This window comes from Ursus americanus, chromosome X (assembly GCF_024610735.1).
Source record: "Ursus americanus isolate L20-20 chromosome X, mUrsAme1.1.p, whole genome shotgun sequence".
NCBI classification, from domain to species: domain Eukaryota; kingdom Metazoa; phylum Chordata; class Mammalia; order Carnivora; family Ursidae; genus Ursus; species Ursus americanus.
In genome coordinates this window covers 65,652,613-65,678,303 of record NC_142164.1, presented here as the reverse complement: position 1 = coordinate 65,678,303, position 25,691 = coordinate 65,652,613, and the positions used below count along the sequence as shown (strand labels likewise).

Here is a 25,691-nt window from a genome sequence, read left to right as displayed (position 1 = left end):
TGGTGTAAGAAAGTGATCCAGTTTCATTCTTTTGCATGTAGCTGTCCAGTTTTCCCAACACCATTTGTTGAAGAGACTTTTTTCCATTGCATATTCTCCCCTCCTTTGTTGAACATTAATTGACCATATAATTATGGGTTTATTTCTGGGTTTTCTATTTTGTTCCATTGATCTCTATGTTGGACTCTGTCATTACTACTGGTGGCAAACCTTCCATACTCTCAGTCAGGGTGGGGAGTAGGGTGAGCTAAGTGATGTGAGTGAGGCTCTTAAGGTGCAAAATTTAAGGAGGCACTCACTCTCAGGGTCATGCAAGAACCAACTCTGCACTTGCATGTCTCAGAAAGTGGGTACTTCTTTAAGTGGTTCAATTCCTCACCCTGGTCCTGCACCCTGCTCCGTTTCATGTATTCCACTTTCTGACCACCATCTCCTACCTTTCTAATTCACTCCCTTCTGTTACTCCAGCAATCCTTCAACTGCACTTAGACCTCCAATCCATTCGTGGTACGAATTTTCACTGTCCCTCACGTCCTTGATGTCCTCCCCCATGACCACTTTAAATTCCATGGGGATTAATGATAATCACTTCCTTGTTTCTTGATTTTCCTACTACTCCTCCTTCGCTTCATTGTATTCATCTGGCAAAACTACAAACCTGGTTAAAGCCAACTTTCTACTGACTTTTGTGCCTACATCAATGCAGCTGAAAGTGGCTGGATAAAAACCTGTACAACTATTTCTTTCATTTTAAAACGTCATCAAATAGGCCTTAATACTTACTGGGCAAGCATCCCACACTAGCATGTCATTCGTTTTCTTGCTTTCCTGCATGATTAGTTTATACCTTATCCTATCTTCTCAAGCTCCCCAACATCTCCTCTCCCATTCTCATTCTCAGGTGATGACCTTGTTTTCTACTTTGTTGAAAAAACTGAACCGTCTGGAAAAAAACTTCCAGATTCCCACTACCACATTTATTCATCCACCAGGAACCACACCACATACTTCTCAACTGCTATCATAGATGAACTATCCATTTTCTTTCCTAAAGCCAATCTCTGAATTTATACACTTGTGTCCATCACCTCTTGCCTGCTTAAAGACATTGCTCTAACAATTCTCTTTTTTCTCTCTCACACACTGTCAACTTTCTGTTCTCTTACTAGGTCATTTCCATCAGCATATAAGCATATTCATCCCATCTCAAACAAACCAACAAACCTCTGATCCTACCTCTCACACCAACTTCTTTTCTTTGTAGCAAACTCCTCTAAAGAGTTCCATTAATTGTCTCTCAAAATAGAAAACAGGTAAAAATCTTGTGGATAAATACGTAAGAATTACCTCTAGAGCAAACTGGGCAGCTAAACTGAGGAGCATGACAGGTGAATCTCTATCTGCAAGTAGCTCATTCTCCTCTGGACCTTCAGGTATTAATAACTTCTCCAATGTAGTAATTGCCTGCAAAGCTGAAAAAGAAGGAAACAATTTAAAAAATGAGATACTCTTATTAAAGCTAACAGCTATATATAGTTAATTACACCACAGTGACTTTGGAACTTATTTTAAGAGCACCAATATCTTTTTTTTTATTAAGTTCAATTAGCCACCATACAGTACATCATTAGTTTTTGATGTAGTGTTCAAAGAGCACTAATATCTTTAAAATATTAGTTAATTTTCATAAAGTCATCTAAATTGCTAAATTGTTAAGGAGGACTTGAATGTCAGAAAAATGTCCAACTGAGCAATTCACCTCTGTGAATTTATCCCATGGATATACTTGCAAAAGTGAACAAAAACATACAAATATGTTTATCCAGCAATTTTTTTTAAGAGTGCAATATAGAACCAACCTAAATTCCATCAATAATGGATGGGCTAAATACATTTTGGTACATTCATAAAATGGAATATAAAACAGAATGAAACAGAATGAAATTTAAAAATGAATGGTGGTATGACATTCCATTATATATCTTAAAGGTTGACTACAATAAGTTAAATGTATGCACTATAGAACTTAAGTAATAATTAAAATAACAAAACAAAGAGAGCTAATAAGCCAAAAGATGAGACAAATGTAATCATAAAAAATACTCAATCCAAAAGAAAGTAGAAAAAAGAAAAATGGTGACAACAAACAGATGGGACAAACAAAAGACAAATAAAAAGATGCTAAATTTAAACCTAACCATATCAATAATCATGTTAAATATAAATGGTCTAGATGACCCAAGTAAAAGGCAGATAGTCACACTGAATTAAACAAAGCAACTTTCAACTATATGCTACCTACAAGAAACACACTTAAAGTATAAAGACAAAATTAGTTAAAAGAAAACACATGGGATAATATATACTATGTTAAAGGTAATCAAAAGAAAGCTGGAGTGGCTATATTAATATCAGACAAAATGGATTTCAGAGCAAAGAATATTACATAACAGAAGGTTAATTCATGATGATAAAGGAATTAATTCATTATGAGAACATAACAATCTTAAATGTTTATGCACCTTACAACAAAATTTCAAAACACAAGGAGCAAAAATTTAAAGAACTGCAAGGAAAAATTAACAAATCCACAATTATAGTCAAACATTTCAGCACCTTCTCTTAGTAATTAATAGAACAAGTAGTAAATCAGCAAGGCTGTAGTACACTTTAGTAGTACATTAATCAACTTGACCTGAATAACATTTACAGAACACTCAAACAAACACCAGTAAATATACTTCTTAAATATACTTTTTCTCAAGTGCACACAGAATATTTACAAATAAAGACAAAATTCTGGGCCATAGAACAAGCCTTAACATATTTAAAAGGATTCAAGTCATACAAAATTATTATCTTTGACTATATGATTTCAAGTTTATTATAGAGCTAAACTAATTAAGACAGTATGGAAGTGGTATAAAAATAGACGAATAGATCAATGGAACAGAATGAAGAATCCAGAAAGAGACCCACACACACATATGGCAACTGATTTTCAATAAATGTACAAAGGTAATTCAGTTGAAAAAGGATAGTTTTTAAGTAAATAATGCTGAAAAAATGATGCTAGGATGACTAGATAGCCATGTGCAAAAAAAAGATTCATACCTTAAATACAAAAATTAATATACAAAATTGATCATAGAGCTAACCATACACTTAAACCTATAATATTTCTTGAAGAAAACACAGGAAAAAATTTTTGTGACATTAGATCAGGTAAAGATTTCTTACCCATAATACCAAAAGCACACTCCATAAAAGAGGAAAAAAGATAAACTAGACTGCCAAGCTTCTCATGAAAGACATTGACAAGCAAATAAAAAAAATTATAAAACACATATCCAATAATTTGTATCTAAAATATATAAAGAACTTCCAAAACTCAATAAGAAAACAAAGTTCCCTATATCTTAGTAACTAAAATATATTTCTTCCCTATGTTCTAGCCACTATGATAGAAGATGAATTAAACATATAGAGATGAATTTAAAAAAAAAACCAAAGTTCCCTATAGGAAACTGGACAAAAGATGTATACAAACACTGTCAAAGAAGATATATGGATGTCAAATATTAGACATTACAGAAATGCTAGTTAAAACCACAAGATATCACTACCCAACTATTAGAATGGGCAAAATATTTTTTTAAATGAACAACTCCAAGTGCTGTTGAGGATGCAGATCACCTGGAACACTCATATATAGCTGGTCAGAATGTAAAACTGTATCGCTACTTAGGAAAACAGGTTGGCAGTTTCTAATAAACTTAGACATATATTTATCATACAATCCAAAAATCCAACTCCTAGATATTTATCCTAGAGAAGTTAAATCTTATCATCACACAAAATCTGTAAACAGATATTTATAACACATTTATCCACAGTTGCCCAAAATGGAAATCATCCAAATATACTTCAACTGGTGAATGAATAAACAAACTGTGGTACATACATACTATAGACTACCACTCAGAAATAAAAAAGAACAAACTATGGAAACACAACAGTACGAATGAGTTTTGAATGTATTATCATAAGTGAAAGAAAGGCTCAAAAAGCTTCATAATGTATGATCCCATTTATATGACATTTTGGAAATGGCAAAAATATATAGAAATGAGTTTAGTTGTTTTCAGGACTAAAAGTGGTTGGAAGGAATGACAATAAAGGAACCTGAGGCAATTTTTTGTTCTATATCATGACTGTAATGGTGGTGACATGATTGTATACATTTGTCGAAACTCACAGAATTATTAATATAAATAAACCTCATAGAACCAGACACTAGTAAGTTTTACTCTGTATTATCAATAAACACAGCTTTTAAAATGGTCACAGATAACTGGGGAAACAATAAAAAGACTGAGCTGATGCTATGTTTAAAAAGTAAAAAAAAATTATTTTAATAGAATGTGAAAAGGTTTAATAGGAAATCTATTTTTTGCCATTTCTGTTGGTAAAAAGTTTCAAATTCTTTTAAGCTTTCAACATAATACATCAAATAAATTCCGAGGTCTCCAATGAAAACACTGATGATGGACATGACTACACTATAAACCCTGAAAAAAACTGACTCCAATTTGCTAATCTTTAATTAATATACAGGAATACTTTACTATCCTGGAACATTTCTTCTTCAATGAAGAATAGGTTATCTTTCTTTTTTTATGGAGTGCAAAGCAGAGTCCGTTGCACACAGTAGGTATTCATAAACAGTTGCTCAATTGGATTAGTATAAATTCTGTTTTGGATCCATTAATTTAAACTTCTCAATTTCTCAACTTACGCCCTTCACAAGGGACAACCAGTCCGGAGCTCCAACTGCCTCAGGATATTCTCAGCTACACTGAGGGCTGAATGGGAATAATATCACAGCACAGGCCCATCTGTAACCAAGTCAAGATACAGGAGTGTACAGACACATCGACTAGGAAACTATGCTTAACTTAATGCGAAGGACACAGCACTGATGGGATGAGGTTCACATAAGCAATTCCAGCACTGTCAACTCTGTAGAGAGAAACTCCATTTCAAGGCCAAATCTCTTACCAATCACTTCCCAGATAAGTGAAAACATTTAAAAGAAAGCTGAAGACTTTGATTGTCTAAGACAACTCTTAACTGAAATGGGTTTGCAGTATGAATTCCCTCTTACCCCACAGCTTTTTAAACTTAATTTTTAACAGGTTCAAATGACAGAAAGTACAAAAAAGTATACCATGACAAGACTTTCTCCCCAATTTTTGTCCCAAATCTCCCTAGTTCTTACTCCCTCAATAGGCAGCCCCTGTTCTCTTATTCCTATGTAACCTTCATAATTCCTTTTCGCATGGTTGTATCATCTTTACATAGGAAAGCTAGAATATAGAATATGTAACTCCACTGTCTTAAAAACAATGTTTTTTTCCTTTATGGTAGAACAGGATTATTATTCTTTATATTAACAATTAAATATAATTCATAAATAACATTCATACCTCTGCCAGAGTTGCCCTCTAAGACTGCAATCTTGAATACGTAAAACTGAGTGAAAATATTTGTAGGATCATGTCGTTCAGCTTCTATCACTGCCTCTTTAGCCTGAAAAAAAGAAATATTGGATCTCTTTTATAAAAGTAATAAGGAAGATCTTATCATATTTTACTAAAATTATTAATATAGTCACAATGGCTGAGGATACTCATCATAAAAAGATGTGAATCTAAGTAAAATCTTTAAAGAACTGTTCTCTTAAAATGCTAAAGAAACAGCGAGTTCTGCTTCTAGAAATAGGGTGCATTATATATGTCAGACCAACTCTCCTACTGAAAACAATGAAAAATATTAGATAACTTTTTTTTTCAACTCCAAAGCAACTTACAAGATAATAAAATCTAAGGAAAAGTGAGGTTCCAGAGAAACAAGCAGAGAATTAAAGCCACTTTTTTCTGGTGAGCATTTATAAATCTAGACAAATGTTAGGTTTAGTTTTAATGAGTCTCACTAGGTTAGGAAAACAGACATCAAGACCCAAGGGACTACACTCTTAGGCTACCAGAACTAAACCGCTCCTACCAGCATCACCAGGGGACTGCAAAGAAAGTTACTTTGGTTCTGAGAGGAACACAACAAAATATGGTGGGGAGAACCAATCCCTGAGGTGTGTATTTACGGCACCAAATTGCATTACACAGGAAGCCAAAAGACCTCAAGCTATGAATTTAGTTGACGCTGGTCCCAAACATCTGAAGAAGCAAAGGTAAATGTTCTCTGGGGGAAGTAACCATCCTAGGCTTCAAAATATTTCCAAAAATGATTTTTCAAAAATCAGGACTAGTAAACATTAAAAAAAAGAATCAAACATACTAAGAAGCAATGCACCATAAATGAGAATCAGCAGAAATGGATTCTCAAAATGTAGATACCAGAATTGTAAAAAAAAGCTATCTATAAAACACCAGTTTTCAAAGTTTAAAGAAATAAAAGATCCTCAAAAATATATATAAGTACGTTGATATACAATAGTACATATTGATATGGTAACCCTCAGTTTGTTCTCTATAGTTAAGTCTGTTTCTTGGTTTGCCTCTCTCTTATTCCCTGGACACTCCTTTGTTTTCTGTCTCAAATTTCACCTATGAGTGAAATCACATGGTATTTGTCTTTCTCAGACTGAATTATTTTACTTGGCATAATACTCTCTAGCTCCACTCATGTTGTTGCAAATGCCAAGATTTCATTCTTTTGACAGCTGAGTAATCATGCGTGTGCACCACAACTTCTTTATCAATCATCAGTTGATGGACATTTGGGCTCTTTCCATAATTTGGTTATTGTAGATAATGCTGGTATAGACATTGGACATTGGACATTGGTGTGAAGCCATGTGGTCCTGGACTTTTGTTTGTTGGGAGATTTTTGATTACTGACCTAATTTCTTTGCTAGTCATGAGTCTATTCAAGTTTTCTATTTCTTTGTGTTTCAGTTTTGGTAAATTATATGTTTCTTGAAATTTATCTATTTCCTTTAGGTTGGTGATGACTTAAAAAACACAACACCAAAAGCACAATCCATGAAAGAAAAAATTGGGAGTTGGACATTATTAAAATTAGAAATGTCTGCTATGGCAGCGCCTGGGTGGCTCAGTCGTTGAGCGTCTGCCTTCGGCTCAGGGCATGATCCCGGCATTATGGGATCGAGCCCCACATCGGGCTCCTCTGCTGGGAGCCTGCTTCTTCCTCTCCTACTCCCCCTGCTTGTGTTCCCTCTCTCTCTGGCTGTCTCTCTCTGTCAAATAAATAAATAAAATCTTAAAAAAAAAAGAAATGTCTGCTATGTGAAAGTTATTGTTAGAGAATGAAAACATGAGCCACATAGTGAGAGAACATTTGCAAAACACATATCTGATAAAAAAATTGATGTCCAAAATATAAAAGAATTCAACAATAAGACAAAAAACTACTCAATTACAAATTGGGGAAGATACCTCACTAAAGAAGCCATACAGATGGCAAATAAGCATATAAAAAGATGCTCAACATTATATTTCATCAAGAAAATGCAAATTAAAATAATGCCACTATACAACTATTAAAATGGCTAAAACCTAAAACACTGACAAAACCAAATATTGGTGAAAATGTGGAGAAATAGGAATTCTCATTCACTGCTAGGAAGAAAACTAATAGTAGAGACATTCTGAAAGACAGTTTCATAGTTTCTTATAAAACTAAATATACTCTCACAATATGATCTAGCAATTGCCCTTAGTATTTTACCCAAATTAGCTGCAAACTAATGTCCACACAAAATCCTGCACATTACTGATTATAGAAACTTTACTCGTAATTGTGAAAACTTGGAAGCAACCAAAATATCCTTCAATAGGTTATAGACATATAATAAAATTCAGAATACCCTAATTTTGTAATAATAGTGTGTAAATCACTTTTATCTCTACTATAAAAGTTAAAAACAATAATATTAAAAATAACTACAGCTATAAAAATTTGTTAACAGATGTACAATATAAAAAGATGTAAAGTGTGACATGAATAGCATAAATGTGAGAAAGAAGAAGTAAAAGTGTAGAGTTTCTCTATGCATTTGAACATAAGTTGTTAACTGCTTAAAATAGACTGTTATATCTAAAAGATGCTTTATGTAAACCACATGGTAACCACAAAGAAAAAACCCATAGTACATACATAAAAGATAAATAAAAAGGAATTAAAGCATACCACTACAAGAATAAAATTTTTAAAAGACAGCAAGAGAGGGAAAAAGGAACAAAGGAATAAGAAACTAAGAAAACAATTAACAAAATGGGAATAGTAAGTCCTTACCTATCACAATTACTTTAAATATAAATGGAATAAATTCTCCAATCAAAGACACAGAGGGACTAAATGATTTTTAATAAAAATATTCCAACAGTATGCTACCTACTAGAGACTATCTTAGCTATAAGGATACACATAAACTGAAAGGGACTGAAAAAGATATTACATGCAAATGGTAAGGAAAAGAGAGCAGGAGTGGCTATAATTATATCAGATAAAATAGAATTTAGTCAAAATTGGTCATAAGAGGCTAAGAAGTTCACTATATAGTGATAAAGGGGTCAACTCATTAAGAGGATATAACAATTATATATACACTGAACATTAGAGCAACTAAATATTTAAAACTAATACTAACCAAAAAGATGCTCAACACATCACTAATTATCAGGGAAATGCACGTGAAAACCACAGTGAGATACCACTTTACACCTGTCAGAATGGTTAATTCAAATACACAAGAAATAACAAGTTTTGACAAAGATGCAGAGAAAAAGGAACCCTCATGCACTGTTTGAGCGAATGCAAATGAGTAGAGCCACTGTGGAAATCACTATGAATGTTCCTCAAATTATAATTAGAATTACCATATGATCCAGTATTTCCATCACTGGGTGTTTACCCCCAAAAAAGGGAAAACACTAATTTGAAAATATTACACTCCTATGTCTATTGCAGCATTATTTACAGCATTACTGCAGCATTATTTACAATAGCCAAGATATGGAAGCAATCCAAGTGTTCACTGATAGACAGATGGATGAAGCAGATGTGGTATACACACACTTTGTGGAAATTACTCAGCCATAAAAAAGAATGAACTCTTGCCATTTGCAGTAACATGGATGGACCTGAGAGTCTAGAGGATATAATGTTAAGTGAAAAAGACAAACACCATATGATTTCACTCATGTGTTATTTAACACACGAAACAAACAACAAAAAAGGAGACAGACATAAAGAGACTCTTAAATACAAAGAACAAACTGGTGGTTGCCAGAGGAAAGGTGGGTAGGGCAACAGGTGAAATAAAGGTGATTAAGAATACACTTATCTTGATGAGCATGGAGATATGTATACAATTGTTGAATCATTATACTGTACACCTGAAACTAATATAACACTGTATGTTAATTATACTTGAATTTAACAATAAAGAAATAAATAAATAAAGCAAATGTTAACAAACTGAAGGGAGTAATAGGCAGCAATTATAAACAGTAGGGGAATTCAACACCCCACCTTCAACAATGCATAGATCATCCAGACAGAAAATTAATAAACAAATAGTGGACCTGCATAACACTACAGACCAAATGGACCTTACAAACACATATAGAGTATTCTATCCAACAGCACAAGAATACATATTTCTCTGAAGCACACATGGAACATTCTCCAGGACAGACCATATGTTGGGCCCGAAAGCAAGCCTTAACAAATTTAAGAAGACTGAAATCATATCAAATATCTTTTCCAAACACAATGGTAAAAAACTATAAATAAATGACAGGAGGAAAAACGAAAAACTCACAAATGCATGGAGGTTGAAAAACACATTCCTGAACAATCAACGGGTGGAAGAAGAAATCAAAAGGGAAATCCACAAGTGTTTTAAGACAAAAGAAAATGGAAACACAGCATACCCAAATTTATGAGACGCATCAAAAACAATCCTAAGCAGAAAGTTTATACTGATAAACACTTACATTACAAAAAGATCTCAAATAAGTAATCTAACTTTACAACTCAAGGAATTAGAAAAAGAAGAAAAAAGTAAGCCCAGGTTTAGTAGAATGAAGGGAAATAATAAAAAGTAGAGCAAAAATAAATGAAACAGAAATAAGACAATAGAAAAAAATTAATGAATCTAAAAGTTGGAATTTTGGAAAGATAAACAAAATTAACAAACTTTTAGCTAGACTAACCAAGAAAAAAGAGTACACTCAAACAAAATTATAAATAAAACTGACATGAAAACTGACACCACAGAAATACAAATAGTCATAAATGATTACTGTGAATAATTATATTACAAATTGAAAAACCTCGAAAAAATGGATAAATCCTTGAAACATACAACCTACTCAGACTCAATCAGGAAGAGATAGAAAATCTGAACAGACCAGTAACAAGTAAGATTTAATAAACATGCATATATATATATATATATATATATATATATATATATATATCCAGTAGTAACCACAAATCAAAACCCTAAAACAGATATACAAGAAAATAAAGAAAAAGGAATCCAAGCATAAAACTAAACAAAGCCATTAAAGCAAAGAGAAAAAAAGCAAGAGAAAAAGAACTGAGAGAAGCAACAAAAACAGCCAGCAAAAAAATAACGAAATGGCAATATATACATATTTATTAATAATTACTTTAAATGGAAATGGACTAAATGCTCCAATCAAAAGACATAAGGTGACTGAATGGATAAAAAATACTGACCCATCTGTATACTGCCTATAAGAACTCAACAAAGATTGAAAATGAAGGGATAGAAAAAGATATTCCATGCAAATGAAAGTGAAAATAAAAGCTGGTGTAGTAATACATATATCGATAAAATAGACTTTAAAACAAAGACTGTAGCAGGAGACAAATAAGGGCACTACATAATAATAAAGGGATCAATCCAACATGGGAATATAACAATTGTAAATATATATGCAACAACATAGGAGCACCTAAATACATAAAGCAAATGTTAACAGACACTGAGGGAGAAATTGACAGTATTACAAAATAGTAGGGGATTTTAAGACAACATTTACATCAATCAACAGATCATCCAGACAAAAAAATCAATAAGAAAAAAGTGGCTTTACGGGGCGCCTGGGTGGCTCAGTCGTTAAGCGTCTGCCTTCGGCTTAGGTCATGATCCCAGAGTCCTGGGATCAAGCCCCGCATCGGGCTCCCTGGTCAGCAGGAAGCCTGCTTCTCCCTCTCCCCCTCCCCCTGCTTGTATTCACTCTCTTGCTGTCTCTGTCAAATAAATAAAATCTTTTTTTTTAAAGTAATGACACATTAGACCAGAAGGACCTAACAAATATATACAGAACATTCCATCCAAAACCAGCAGAATATACATTCTTCCCAGGTGCACATGGAACTTTGTCCAGGATAGATCACATGTTAGCACATTTATAAAAAAGTCTTAATAAATTTAAGAAGATTGAAATCATGTGAAGCATTTTTTCAAACCACAACAATATGAAACTAGAACTCAAGATAAAATCTAGAGAAAAAAACATGTAAAAGCTAAATGACGTGATACTAAACAATAAATGGGTCAACCAAGAAATCAAATAGGAAGTCAAAAAATACATGGAGACAAATCAAAATGAAAACAGAATGGTGCAAACTCTGGAATGCAGCAAAATAAGTTCTCAGATGGAAGTGTATAGCAATACAGGCCTCAAGAAACAAGAAAAATCTCAAATAAACATACTTAAAAGAGCTAAAAAAAAGAAGAAAAAACAAGCTCAAAGCTAGTAGAAGGAAGGAAATAGTGAAGATTAAAGCAGAAATAAATGAAATAGAGTCTTAAATAAACAATACAAACGATCACTGAAACCAAGAGCTGGTTCTTTGAACAGACAAAATTGATAAACCTTTAGCCAGACTTATCAAGAAAAAAAGAGAGAGAACTAAAATAAAATCAGAAATGAGGGGGGAAAAATAACAACTGAAACCACAGAAATACAAAGGATTATAAGAAAATGTTATGAAAAATGATATGCCAACAAATTGGACAACCTAGAATAAACGGATAAATTTCAAGAAACATGTAAATTACCAAAACTGAAACAGGAAGACACAGAAAACTTGAACAGACTCTAACTAGCAAAGAAATTGATTCAATAATCAAAAATCTCCCAACAAACACAAGTCCAGGACCAGATGGCTTCACAGGCGAATTTTACTAAACCTTTAAAGAAGAGTTAATAACCTACCTATTCTTCTCAAACTATTCCAAAAAATAGAAAAGGAAGGAAAACTTCCAAATTCATTCGATGAGGCCAGTATTACCCTGATACCAAAACCAGATAAAGTCTCCACTGAAAAAGAAAAACTGAGGCCAATATCCCTGATAGAACATGGGTGCAGAAGTTCTCAATAAAATACTAACAAACTGAATCCAACAGTACATTGAAAGAATCATTTACCATGATGAAGTGGGATTTATTCCTGGGCTGCAACAGGGGTTTAGCATTCACAAATCAATCAATGTGATACACCACATTAATAAAAGAAAGGATAAAAAGCCGTATGATCCTCTCAATAGATACAGAAAAAGCATTTGACAAAATACAACATCGATTCATGATAAAAACCCTCAATAAAGTAGGGTTAGAGGGAACATACCTCAACATTAAAAAGGCCATATATGAAAAACCCACAGTTAATATCATACTTAAGGGGGAAAACCTGAGAGCTTTTCCTCTATGGTCAGAATAAGACAGGGTTGTCCACTCTCACCACTGTTATTTAACATAGTCCTGGAAGACCTAGCCTCAGTGATCAGACAAAAAGAAATAAAAGGCATCCAAATCAGCAAGGAAGAAGTCAGACTTTCACTATTTGCAGATGACACGATACTCTATATAGAAAACCTGAAAGACTCCATCAAAAAGCTGCTGGAACTGATACACAAGTTCAGTAAAGTCACAGGACACAAAATCAATGTACAGAAATCAGTTGCATTTCTATACACTAACAATGAGACTGAAGAAAGAGAAATTAAGGAATCGATCCCATTTACAATTGCACCAAAACCCATAAGATACCTAGGAATAAACTTAACCAAAGAGATAAAAGACCTGTACTCTGAAAACTATAAAACCCTGATGAAAGAAATTGATGACACAAAGAAATGGGAAAACATTCCATGCTTATGTATTGGAAGAACAGATATTGTTCAAATGTCTGTACTACACAAAGGAATCTACATATTTAATGCAATCCCTACCAAAATACCAGCATTTTTCCAGAGCTAGAACAAAGAATCCTAAAATTTGTATGGAACCACCAAAGACCCCAAATAGCCAAAGCAACCTGTAAAAAGAAGATAGAAGCTGGAGGCATCACAATTCCAGACTTCAAGTTATATCACAAAGCTGTAGTGATCACGTCGGTATGGTACTGGCACAAAAAAAAAAGACACTGAGATCAATGGAACAGAACAGAAAATCCAGAAATGGACCCACAACTATATGGTCAACTATTCTTTGATAAATCATGAAAAGAATATCCAATGGGAAAAAGTCTCTTCAAGAAATGTTATTGAGAAAACCAGACAACAACACGCAGAAGAATGAAACTGGACCACTTTCTTACACCATACACAAAAATAAATTCAAAATGGATGAAAGACTTTAATCTGAGACCTAAAACCATCAAAATCCTAGAGGAGAACAAAGGTAGTAACTTCTCTGACATCAGCTGTAGCAACTTCTTTCTAGGTATGCCCCTGGAGGCAAGGGAAACAAAAGCAAAAATAACCTACTGTGACTACATCAAAATAAAAAGCTTCTGCAGAGAGAAGGAAACAATCAAGAAAACTACAAGGCAACCTGTGGAATGGGAGAAGATACTTGCAAATGACAATCCAATAAAGGGTTAGTATCCAAAATATATACAGAAGTTATAAAATTCAGGGGCGCCTGGGTGGCACAGTGGTTAAGCGTCTGCCTTCGGCTCAGGGCGTGATCCCGGCGTTACAGGATCGAGCCCCACATCAGGCTCTTCCGCTATGAGCCTGCTTCTTCCTCTCCCACTCCCCCTGCTTGTGTTCCCTCTCTCGATGGCTGTCTCTGTCTGTGTTAAAAAATAAATAAATAAAATCTTTAAAAAAAAAAAAAAAAAGAAGTTATAAAATTCAACACCCCAAAAACAAATAATCGAAGCAAAAAATGGGTGGAAGTCACAAGCAGACATTTCTCCAAAGAAGACATACAGATGGGGGCACCTGGATGGTTCAGTCAGTTAAGAGATACGACTCTCGGGTTTCAGCTCAGGTCATGATCTCAGGGTCGTGACACTGAGCCCTACGTGGGTCTGCTTAAGATTCTCTCTCCCAGGGCGCCTGGGTAGCGCAGTCGTTAAAGTGTCTGCCTTCGGCTCAGGGCGTGATCCTGGCGTTCTGGGATCGAGCCCCACATCGGGCTCCTCCGCTGGGAGCCTGCTTCTTCCTCTCCCGCTCCCCCTGCTGTGTTCCCTCTCTCGCTGGCTGTCTCTCTGTCACATAAATAAATAAAATCTTTAAAAAAAAAAAGATTCTCTCTCCCTCTCCCTCTGCCCCCCAATCATGTGTGTGCTCTCTCTCCCTCTAGAAAAAAAAGAAACAAAACAAATGAGCAAAGGGAAAATAAAGAGAGAGGGGTAGACAAACCAAGAAACAACTTTTAACTAACTAGAGAGCAAACTGAGGATTACCAGAGAGGAGGTGGATGGGGAGATGGGTTACATAGGTAATGCCAATTAAGGAGTGTACTTGTGATGAGCACTGGGTGTAGTATGGAAGTGTTGAATCACTATGTTGCACACGTGAATAATGTTACACTGTATGCTAACTAACTGGAATTTAAATAAAAACTTAAAAAGAGAGAACAATCCCATTTATAATTGCACCAAAAAGAATAGAATACTTGGAATAAATTTAACCAAGGAGGTGAGAGAGCTATGCTCTAAAATCTATAAGACACTGATGAAAGAAATCAAAGACGACAAATGGAAATATATACCACACTCATGGATTGGAAGAATTAATTTCATTAAAATGTACATATTACTCAAAGTAATCTACAAATTCAATGCCAACCATTATTAAAATACCAATAGCATTTTTCACAGAACTAGAACCAATTATCTTGTATGGTATTTTATATGGAATCATAAAAGATCCCAAATAGCCAAAGCAATCTTAAGAACGAAGATCAAAGATGGAGGTATCATAATCCTAGATTTGAAGAGATACCACAAAGCTATAGTAATCAAAACAGTATGGTACTGGCACAAACACAGAAATAGATCAATAGAACAATATAACACCCAGAAGAAACCCACACCTGTATGCTCAATGACTCTATGACAAAGGAGGCAAGAATATACAACGGGGAAAAATAGTCTCTTCAATAAATGATGCTGTGAAACTGAATAGCTATATGCAAAAGAATGAAACTGGACCACTTTCTTACACTATACTCAAAAAATAAAGTAAAAATGGATTAAAGACCTAAATGTGAGACCCCAAATCGTTAAACTCCTAAAAGTAAACACAGGCAGTGATCTCTGGTGATTTCTTGGATATGACACCAAAAGCACAGGCACCAAAATAAAAAATAGATATTTGGACTTCATCAAAATTACAAAATGTTTGTGCTTCAAAGGACACTATCAAGAAAGGGAAAAGATTATCCACAGAATGAGAGAAAATATTTGCAAATCATATATTGATAGTAAGTTAATATCCAGAATATTAAAGGGCTCCTACAACTCAACAACTAAAAAATAACAACCCAATTTTAAAAATGGGCAGAGAGACTTGGAATTTCTCCAAAGAAGATATACAAATGGCCAATAAGCACATGGAAAGATGCTCATTAGGGAAATGCAAATCAAAAATACAAGAATCCACTTCATACCCATTAGGATGTACCAGTATTTTCAAAAAACTAGAAAATAACAACTATTGATCAGGATACGGAGAACACTTGTGCTTTCTGGTGGGAATGTAAAATGACACAGCCATCATGTAAAACAATGGCTGTGCCTCAAAATGTCAAACATAGAATTACCATATAATCCCACAATTCTGCTCCTAGGTATATACACAAAAGAACTGAACACAGGGACTCAGATACTTGTATACCTAGTTGATAGCAATTTTATTCACAAAAGCTAAAAGGTAGAAGCAACCCAAGGGTCCATCCACAGATGAATGGAAAAACAAAAAGTGGTAATATACGTACAGTGGAATATTACTGAGTCTTATTAAAGAGTTAGGGAATTCTGATATGTGCTACGACATGAATGAACCTTGAGGACATTACGCTATGTGATATAAGCTAGTCAGAAATTGAATAAGTATTGTATGATTTCACTTATATGAGGTATCTAAAGTAGTCAAAGCCATAGAAACAGAATATAGAATTCTGGCTGCCAGGGGCTGGGGGTTGAGGGAAGCAAGGAGTTATTGCTTAATGGGCACAGAGTGTCAGTTTTACATGATAAAAAGAATTCTGGAGATGGATACAGAATATTGTGTATGTATTAATGCCATAGAACTGTACATAAAAATGGTTAAGGGGCGCCTGGGTGGCTCAGCCGGTTAAGCATCTGCCTTCAGCTCAGGTCACGATCCCAGGGGTCCTTGGATCCAGCCCTGAGTCAGGCTCCCTGCTCAGCGGGGAGTCTGCCTCTCCCTCTCCCTCTGCATATGCCCCTGCTCATGCTCTCTCTCTTGCTCACTCTCTCTCAAATAAATAAATAAAATCTTTAAAAATAAATGGTTAAGATGGTATATTTTACCATAACTTTAAAAAATCAATTATATTTCTATATGCTAACAATGAACTATTGGAAATTGAAATTAATAAAGACGATTTACAATACCATCAAAAACATGAATTCTCTGGGATAAAGTTAACAAAATACGTGCAAGATTTTTATGTTGGAAACTGTAAGATATTGATGAGGGAAATTAAAGAAGACCTAAATAGAATGCTATGCTGTGTTAATGAATTTGAATACAATTCCGTTAAGATGTTAACTGTTTCTTAAATTGACCTAAAGATTCAATGCAATCCCAAAAAAATCCCACCAGACATTTTTGTAGTAATTGACAAGCTGATTTTACAATTTATGTGAAAATACAAAGGACCTAAAGTAGCCAAAAGATTCTAAAAAAGAAGAAAGTTGAGGACTTACTAGCTTGATTTTAAGACTTACTGTAATACTACAATAATCAAGACAGTGAGGCATGAGGATAGATATAAAGAATCAACAGAACAGAATGGAGTACAGAAGCAGATCCCAGTATTTATGATCACTAGATATTTGACAAAGGCGCCAAGACAATTCAATTGGGTTAAGTACAGTCTTTCAATACTGGTACTAGAATAACAAGGTATCTATATGGGGAAAAATGAACCTTAACCCTTTTCCCTCTCCCCCTCTTTCTCTCACATGCGCACGCGCGCACACACACACACACACACATTATCTCAAAATGGATCATAGGTCTAAAAACAGCTAAAACTTGAGGCACCTTGGTGGCTCAATCAGTTAAGCGGCTGCCTTCAGCTCAGGCCCTGATCCCAGGGTCCTGGGATCGAGCCCCGCAGTGGGCTCCCTGCTCAGTGGGGAGTCTGCTTCTCCCTCTGCCACTCCCTCTGCTCATGCTCTCTCTTGCTGGCTCTCTCTCTCAAATACATAAAAATCTTTAAAAATAAATTAAATAAATAAAAACAGCTAAAACTATAAAATGTCTAGAAAAAAGCACAGAAGAAATGTACAGCCAAACTTATTGGGAATGCTATTGGTAAAACGTATCAAAAAAGTGAAAAGAAGAACATAGAAGAAAAATTCTTTCATCCTGGGGCAAGCAAAGATTTCTAAGGACACAACAAACAAGCCGTAAAAGAAAAATACAATAAATCTGACTTTATTAAAATAAGTCTACAACACACCTACTAGAATTGTTGAAATTAAAAGGATTGAAAATACCATATATTGGCAAGGCTGTGGATGAGCTGGCACATTCACCATTGATTGATGGCAGGAATGTAAAATGGTACAACTCCTTTGGGAAACAGTCTGGTGATTTCTTATAAACTTAGAAATATAGTTACCACATAACCTAGCAATTCCACCTCTGGATATTTCCCAAGAGAAATCAAAACAAATATCTATACCTTGAATGTTCATAGTAGCATTATTCATAATAACCTCAAACTGGAAAGCCAAAATGTCCACCAATAGATGAATGGATAAACAAACTGTGGTATATCCATACAATGGAGTACAACTCAGGAATAAATAGGAACAATCTATTGATATATGCAACAATGTGAGTGATTCTCTAAAACATGATGATGAGTGAAAGAAGTCAGACCAAAAACAAAACAAAACAAAATAAAACCAAAAGCACATACTGTATGATTACATGTATATGAAACTCTAGGAAAGATAAATGTAATCAACAGTGATGGAAAGTGTATTAGTCACTGCCTGGGGCTGAGAATGCAGATGGGAATTGACTTGGAAGGAGCACAAGGGAATCTTTTAAGGTGATGAAAATATTCTATATTTAGATTGGGGTAGTGGATACATTGGGGTATGTATTTGCCAAAATTATCTAACTATACACTTAAAATGAGTGTTTTTAGTATAAATTATACTTCAATAAATTTGATTTTTAAAGTAAATTAATAATGATTTGTAAGGGTCCCTTTAGTTCTATAATTCAGTAATCTATGAATTTATGAACTCCAAAAAATCTGATTATTATAGATTTTACCAGATTATAATATCTTAGAGCAATATGGTTAGAAAAGATCTTAAAATTCTGGTCAAAAAAATTCTGCTGATGCTTGAATCTTCTTCATAACATTCACACCAAGTAGTCAATTTCTGCTTAAATATCTGCAGGGAGAGGGACTTTACTATATTTTAAGAAAATCCATTTCAGTTTTGGACAGGTCTAATCATTAGAGTTTCCTTATGATGACCTGAAATCTCACTCCTTGTAAGTCTCACCCATGGAAACATGCATGGAATAAATCTAATTCTTTTACCCCTTGACAGCCATTCAAATATTAGGAGGAAGCTATTATGTTCCTCCTAAATCTTCCACTTTCCAAGTTTAACATCCATATTTCCTTTAACTAATTTTCAAATAAGATGGTTTGAGTGCTCTCACCATCCTGAGTGCCTTCCCCTTGGCACATTAGAGTTTGTCAAAATCCTCCTTCAAAAGTGTTGCCCCCTAGTCCTACACAATACTGTAGGTATGCTGTAACCAGAGCAGAATACAGGGTGATTATACACGTTTAAAAATATTCTATATGGATGTAAAAGAAAGCACTCAAGTAAACATGAGATGAAGGTTAGCTGTGGCTCATTCTTGATACAGCTATACCATAGAAATACAGTAATTGAAGTTTTAAGTCAACAAATATTTATTGAATGCCTAATCTGTGCCTGGTATTATAGAGAATAAGTAGAATATGATCCTTTCTATAGATAATCTTAAAATATTTTTGTGGAAACGTGATTTACATATACAACATAACTACAAATTAATAAAATTGTATAATTGAATATCAAACTGTGTGGCGTTTATCATATGAATTTAGAACGGGGATATGTAGATGAGGACCTTTGTGAATACTGATTGAGTGTACATATGACCTGAAGCCGAAAAGATGTTAGAGGACAGAGTCAGATCTGAAGAGACCTCAATAGGCTGAAATGATGAGCCCATTCAAATAAGATGAAGACAAAGAGGGAATAACAAAATATCCCATACTTGGATCCCCCAAAACAACTGTACAAGAACAGAATACATGAAATGTAGCTTAGCAGCAGCACATGTGAAAGATTTGGTGTTTTTAGTTGACTAAAATATTGTGGGAATGGCTACGCTTGCTTTTCACAAAATCAATGACAAGCTGTTATAATAGAAACAAAGGCCACAGTGCCACCTAGTGAACATTACTAGTTTACTTCTGATCACAAGGTCATTTTCAGTCCTACAATGAAAAGGCATGATTTTTAGAACTCCATAGAGTAAGTAGAACCAATATAAAACCAACACATGAGACATGACGGTTTTCACTTTAGGTCATATATTCTATAAATAGTCTCATCTTGTAACTGTTGTAGGTCTTATCACCACACTGTGCTTTGAAATCGTGCTTTAGTTTCATCAATCTATAGTAGTACTAATGACACTTCATGTAGATACATTGCAGTTGTAAGCTGAGGACGAGATTTTCGCACTGAGTTAAAGAGTGCTCAATTGTTAATTACCATTAACTTTATCACAGACTATCACCAAAACAATCCATTATCCATCTCTTAATGAAAATTAAGGTTTTATTATGATTTGCAGCAAAATCCCATTATATAAAGTTGTGATCAGTTGCTCCCCTACGTAGAACCCAAGCTCATTTCCCCTATACTAAGTCTGTCTATTCAAGCCTATCACTTACACAAACCAAACATTTAAAAATTTTCAAAAATAATCTAATAAAATTAAGCTACCAGACTTAAGGTACTATAAACTCCCCAAAGGCAGAGATGATGTCTGTGAAACTACATAGTTGTAATATTGTCTCATACAAAATACTGGAGATACTCTCAATGGATAATGGCAATGAAAAATTTACATTTATGTGACTTTGAAAATAAACCAAAGAAATTACCTATATTTAGAATTGCTATCTCAAAAGAATGTTGCCAAACGTATGAAATAATGAATCTGTAACATAATCTACTAAGAGTTCAGAAGAATATATTCTCCAACTCCTTTAACCCACCCAAATTAACTTCTGACCTATGATTTAATATTTTATTTTATTTTTTTAAAGATTTTATTTATTTATTCGACAGAGATAGAGACAGCCAGCGAGAGAGGGAACACAAGCAGGGGGAGTGGGAGAGGAAGAAGCAGACTCATAGCAGAAGAGCCTGATGTGGGGCTCGATCCCATAACGCTGGGGTCACGCCCTGAGCCGAAGGCAGGCACTTAAGCGCTGTGCCACCCAGACGCCCCTAATATTTTACTTTAAAGCAGATTTTCTAAAAATGTGTTTCTCTCTTCCCAAAGGAACGAGCTATAGAAAACAATAATGTGGTGATTTCTAAAATAATGTAATCTCCTTCAGTTTTGATAATTAAGCATAGATCATCATCACTTTTAGTCTCCAATTATCCATAGTAGCAAGGACAGACAGAGCATGAACAAATGCAATTCCTTTAATCACAAGAAACTGACAGGTGTTTATTGAGTCTCTGTGGCTATACATTAGGCTCCATGCCAGCTGTCAGGAAAAATAAAGGTAAGATATGGTCCCTGTTTCAAGGAGGTGGCAATCTGATAGGGGGCTAAGTCAGGTACACAAGTAATTAGAATACAATGCAGAACATAAGTACCTAGGTATAAATTGAAGTGTTACAAAGTTTTAGAAGAAAAGCAAGACTCGGAAATTTCCTTATAAAGCCAAGGCTGTCATTAGGACCTAGGCTTTGATAAAGAAATTTCATAAGGTAGAAATTCAGGGAAGAGGTCATCTGCCATGGAGAAGCACAGAAAAAGGTACAGAAGTAGAAAAGCACAGACCATGGTTAGGAAGCTGCAAATAATCCAATTTAGGACAAACAGTATACATGTAATGGAAATAAAATAGGATTATGTTATTTCTAGATTATGGAGGACCTTAAACACCAAGGTATTTGGTCTTTATTTACAGCAAGCCACTGAGAATTATCAAGGAATGAAGAGTTGAAGCTAAGATGGATTACTGAGGGTACAGTGTACAGAAGAAAAAAAAGAAGAGACCAGAGAATAAATTCACTCAACAAATGTTTATTGAAAACTTACCATGTACCAAGCATGATCGTGGGTGTTAGGAATAAAATAGTGAACAAAATAAATATAATACCTGCCCTCATCCAATATTTATTTGGTGAAAAGAGCAAGTAACAGAAATAGAGAAGGAACAGCCAGAGCAATAAATAGGATTAAGAGAAGATGTCAAAGAAGCCATAGAGAAAGTTTCCAGAAGGATGAAGTGGTTGAGAGTATTATTTTGTGCTAGAGAGATCAGAGGACAAGAAGGACTGAGAAAAGATCATTAAACTTGATCTTCTAAAGACCAGTTTATAGGCCAAGGAGTTAAGATGGTGGAGGAGTAGGTGACCCCTTTTTCAGCTGGTCCCGAATTGAGCTGGATAGGTACCAGACCAGCCTGAACACCCACGGAATCAGCCTGAGACGCAGGAAGATGCATCTGGATCTCTACAAATGAACATCTCCAGCGCTGAGTATTGAAGTACGAAGCGGGGAGCCGTGAAACCGCGCACAGATATCGGAAGATAAACAAAAGGGGGAGGCAGCCGCCGTGTTCGGGCGCCAGGAAGCGGTAGCCACCTGCGCGGGGGGAGCGGGCAGACTCGCGGACAGCACCCGCGAGAGCGCAGACTGAGACCGTGAGCCGGGGAGCGCGCGCGACCAGACTGAAATGGAGCTCCAGTGTGCTCACTGGAACCAGACTGAGACCTGGAGCTCCGGAGCGCGTGGGGCGGCTGGCAGCTGGTGGTGTTAGAAACACAAAGGACAAAGACGCGCTGGCCCTGGAAGTGAGGGCAGGGACACAGGGTGTGGGGCGCACATCCCAGGACGCTGCAGGGTTGAGCAGCACCAACAGTAACAGAGTTAAAGTGGCCAGAACATCAGTGGAGAACGGCCCGCGATCCCTCTGTTCTGAGACAGAGGCTGGGATTCGGCTACTGCTGCTCTGACTCTCAGAAGAGGCACAGCAAACCTCCAGAGAAAGCCGCCAGAGAACAAAAGCCTGGAAATACCGGCTTACAGTGTGCCCATCCCCATCCCCCCTCACAGGGGACACAGAGACTCTACCCAAACAGGGTTGCCTGAGTATCGGCTCGGCAGGCCCCTCCCCCAGAAAGCAGGCTGAAAAATCAAGAAGCCCACATCCCCAAGAGCCCTATAAAACAAGTGCACACTGCCTGGGTCCTGGTCAATAATTTGGGCTCTGGGCAACCCCGCAACCTCTCCTCATCAGAACGACGAGAAGGAGAAATCCCCCCCAGCAAAGAAAAGACAATGAGTCTGTGGCCTCTGCCACAGAACTAATGGATATGGATATAACCAAATTATCAGAAATGGAATTCAGAGTAACAATGGTCAAGATGATGTGTAGACTTGAAAAAAGTATTAACGAAAATGTTAATGAGAATATGGAATCTCTAAAGGCAGAAATGAGAGCGAATCTGGCAGAAATTAAAAATTCTATGAGCCAAATGCAGTCAAAACTAGAGGCTCTGAGGGCCAGGGTGAATGAGGCAGAAGAACGTGTCAGCGAATTGGAGGGTGGGTTAGTAGAAGAGAGAGCTAAAATAGAATCTGGACTCAAAAAAATCCATTCTCATGAATGTAGGTTACGGGAGATTACTGAATCAATGAAACGTTCAAATGTCAGAATCATCGGCATCCCCGAGGGGGTGGAGAAAAACAGAGGTCTAGAAGAGATATTTGAACAAACTGTAGCTGAAAACTTCCCTAATCTAGCAAAGGAAACAAACATTCGTGTCCAAGAGGCAGAGAGGACCCCTCCCAAGCTCAACCACGACAAATCTACACCACGTCACATCATAGTGCATTTCACAAATATTAGATCCAAAGATACAGTATTGAAAGCGGCCAGGGCAAAGAAATTTCTCATGTACTAAGGCAAAGGTATCAGAATTATGTCAGACCTGTCTACACAGACCTGGAATGAGAGAAAGGGTTGGGGGGGGGCATTTTTAAAGCTCTTTCAGAGAAAAACATGCAGCCAAGGATCCTTTATCCAGCAAGGCTGTCATTCAGAATTGATGGAGAAATAAAGACCTTCCAGAATCGCCAGTCATTGACCAATTTCGTAACCACGAAACCAGCCCTACAGGAGACATTAAGGGGGGTTCTATAAAAGTAAAAAGGCCCCAAGAGTGATACAGAACAGAAAGTCACAATCTCTAGAAACAAAGACATTACTGGCAACATGGCACCATTAAAATCATATCTCTCAATAATCAGTCTCAATTAAATGGCCTAAATGTTCCCATAAACGCCACAGGGTTGCAGATTGGATAAAAAGACATGACCCATCCATTTGCTGTCTATAAGAGACTCATTTTGAGCCTAAAGATACATTCAGACTGAAAGTAAAGGGATGGAATACCATCTTTCACGCCAATGGACCTCAAAAGAAAGCTGGGGTAGCAATTCTCATATCAGAGAGATTGGATTTTAAACTAAAGACTATAGTTAGAGACACAGAGGGGCACTATATTATTCTTAAAGGATGTATCCAACAAGTGGATATGACAATTATAAATATATATGCCCCCAACAGGGGAGCAGCAAGATACACAAGCCAACTCTTAACCAGAATAAAGAGATATATAGATAAAAATACGTTAATAGTAGGAGACCTCAACACTCCACTATCAGAAATAGACAGAGCACCCATGCAGAAAACTGACAAAGAAACAAGGGCTTTGAATGTCATATTCGATGAGTTGGACCTCATAGATATATATAGAACACTACACCCCAGAACCAAAGAATACTCATTCTATTCTAATGCCCATGGAACATTCTCAAGAATAGACCATACTCTGGGTCACAAAACAGGTCTCAACCGATACCAAAAGACTGAAATTATTCCCTGCATATTCTCAGATCACAACGCTTTGAAATTGGAACTCAACCACCAGGAAAAATTTGGAAGAAACTCAAACACTTGGAGACTAAGAACCATCCTGCTCAGGAATGATTCGATAAACCAGGAAATCAAAATTCAATTTAAACAACTTATGGAGACCAACGAGAATGAAAACACAATGGTCCAAAACCTATGGGATACTGCAAAGGCAGTCCTAAGAGGGAAATACATAGCCATCCAAGCCTCACTCAAAAGAATAGAAAAATCTAAAATGCAGTTTTTATATTCTCACCTCAAGAAGCTGGAACAGCAACAGAGGGACAGGCCTAATCTATGCACGAGGAAGCAGTTGATCAAGATTAGAGCAGAAATCAATGAATTAGAAACCAGGAGTACAGTAGAGCAGATCAACAGAACTAGAAGCTGGTTCTTTGAGAGAATTAATAAAATTGACAGACCACTGGCAAGACTTATACAAAAGAATAGAGAAAGGACCCAAATTAATAAAATTATGAATGAAAAAGGAGAGGTCACAACCAACACCAATGAAATTGGAAGGATTATTAGAAACTTTTATCAACAGCTTTATGCCAATAAATTAAGCAACCTGGAAGAGATAGAGGACTTCCTGGAAACCTATAAACTACCAAGACTGAAAGAGGAAGAAATTGATTTTCTAAACAGGCCAATAAATTATGAAGAGAATGAAACAGTGATAAACAACCTTCCAAACAATAAAACTCCAGGCCCAGATGGTTTTCCTGGGGAATTCTACCAAACATTCAAAGAAGAAATAATACCTATTCTCCTAAAGCTATTTCAAAAAATAGAAACAGAAGGAAAGCTACCAAACTCATTCTATGAGGCCAATATTACCTTGATCCCCAA

General features: G+C 35.8%; 1 protein-coding gene across 1 annotated transcript in view; it reads right to left on the bottom strand.

Moving 5' to 3' along the window:
- Positions 1-25,691, bottom strand: part of TEX11 (testis expressed 11) — a 270,954-nt gene that overhangs the window by 90,455 nt on the left and 154,808 nt on the right. Inside the window, exons 16-17 of the mRNA XM_087859806.1 lie at positions 5,490-5,592; positions 1,348-1,472 (exon numbers count right to left, since the gene is read on the bottom strand). Coding sequence (XP_087715932.1) covers positions 1,348-1,472; positions 5,490-5,592 — 228 coding nt within the window. The remainder of the gene's footprint in view (positions 1-1,347; positions 1,473-5,489; positions 5,593-25,691) is intronic.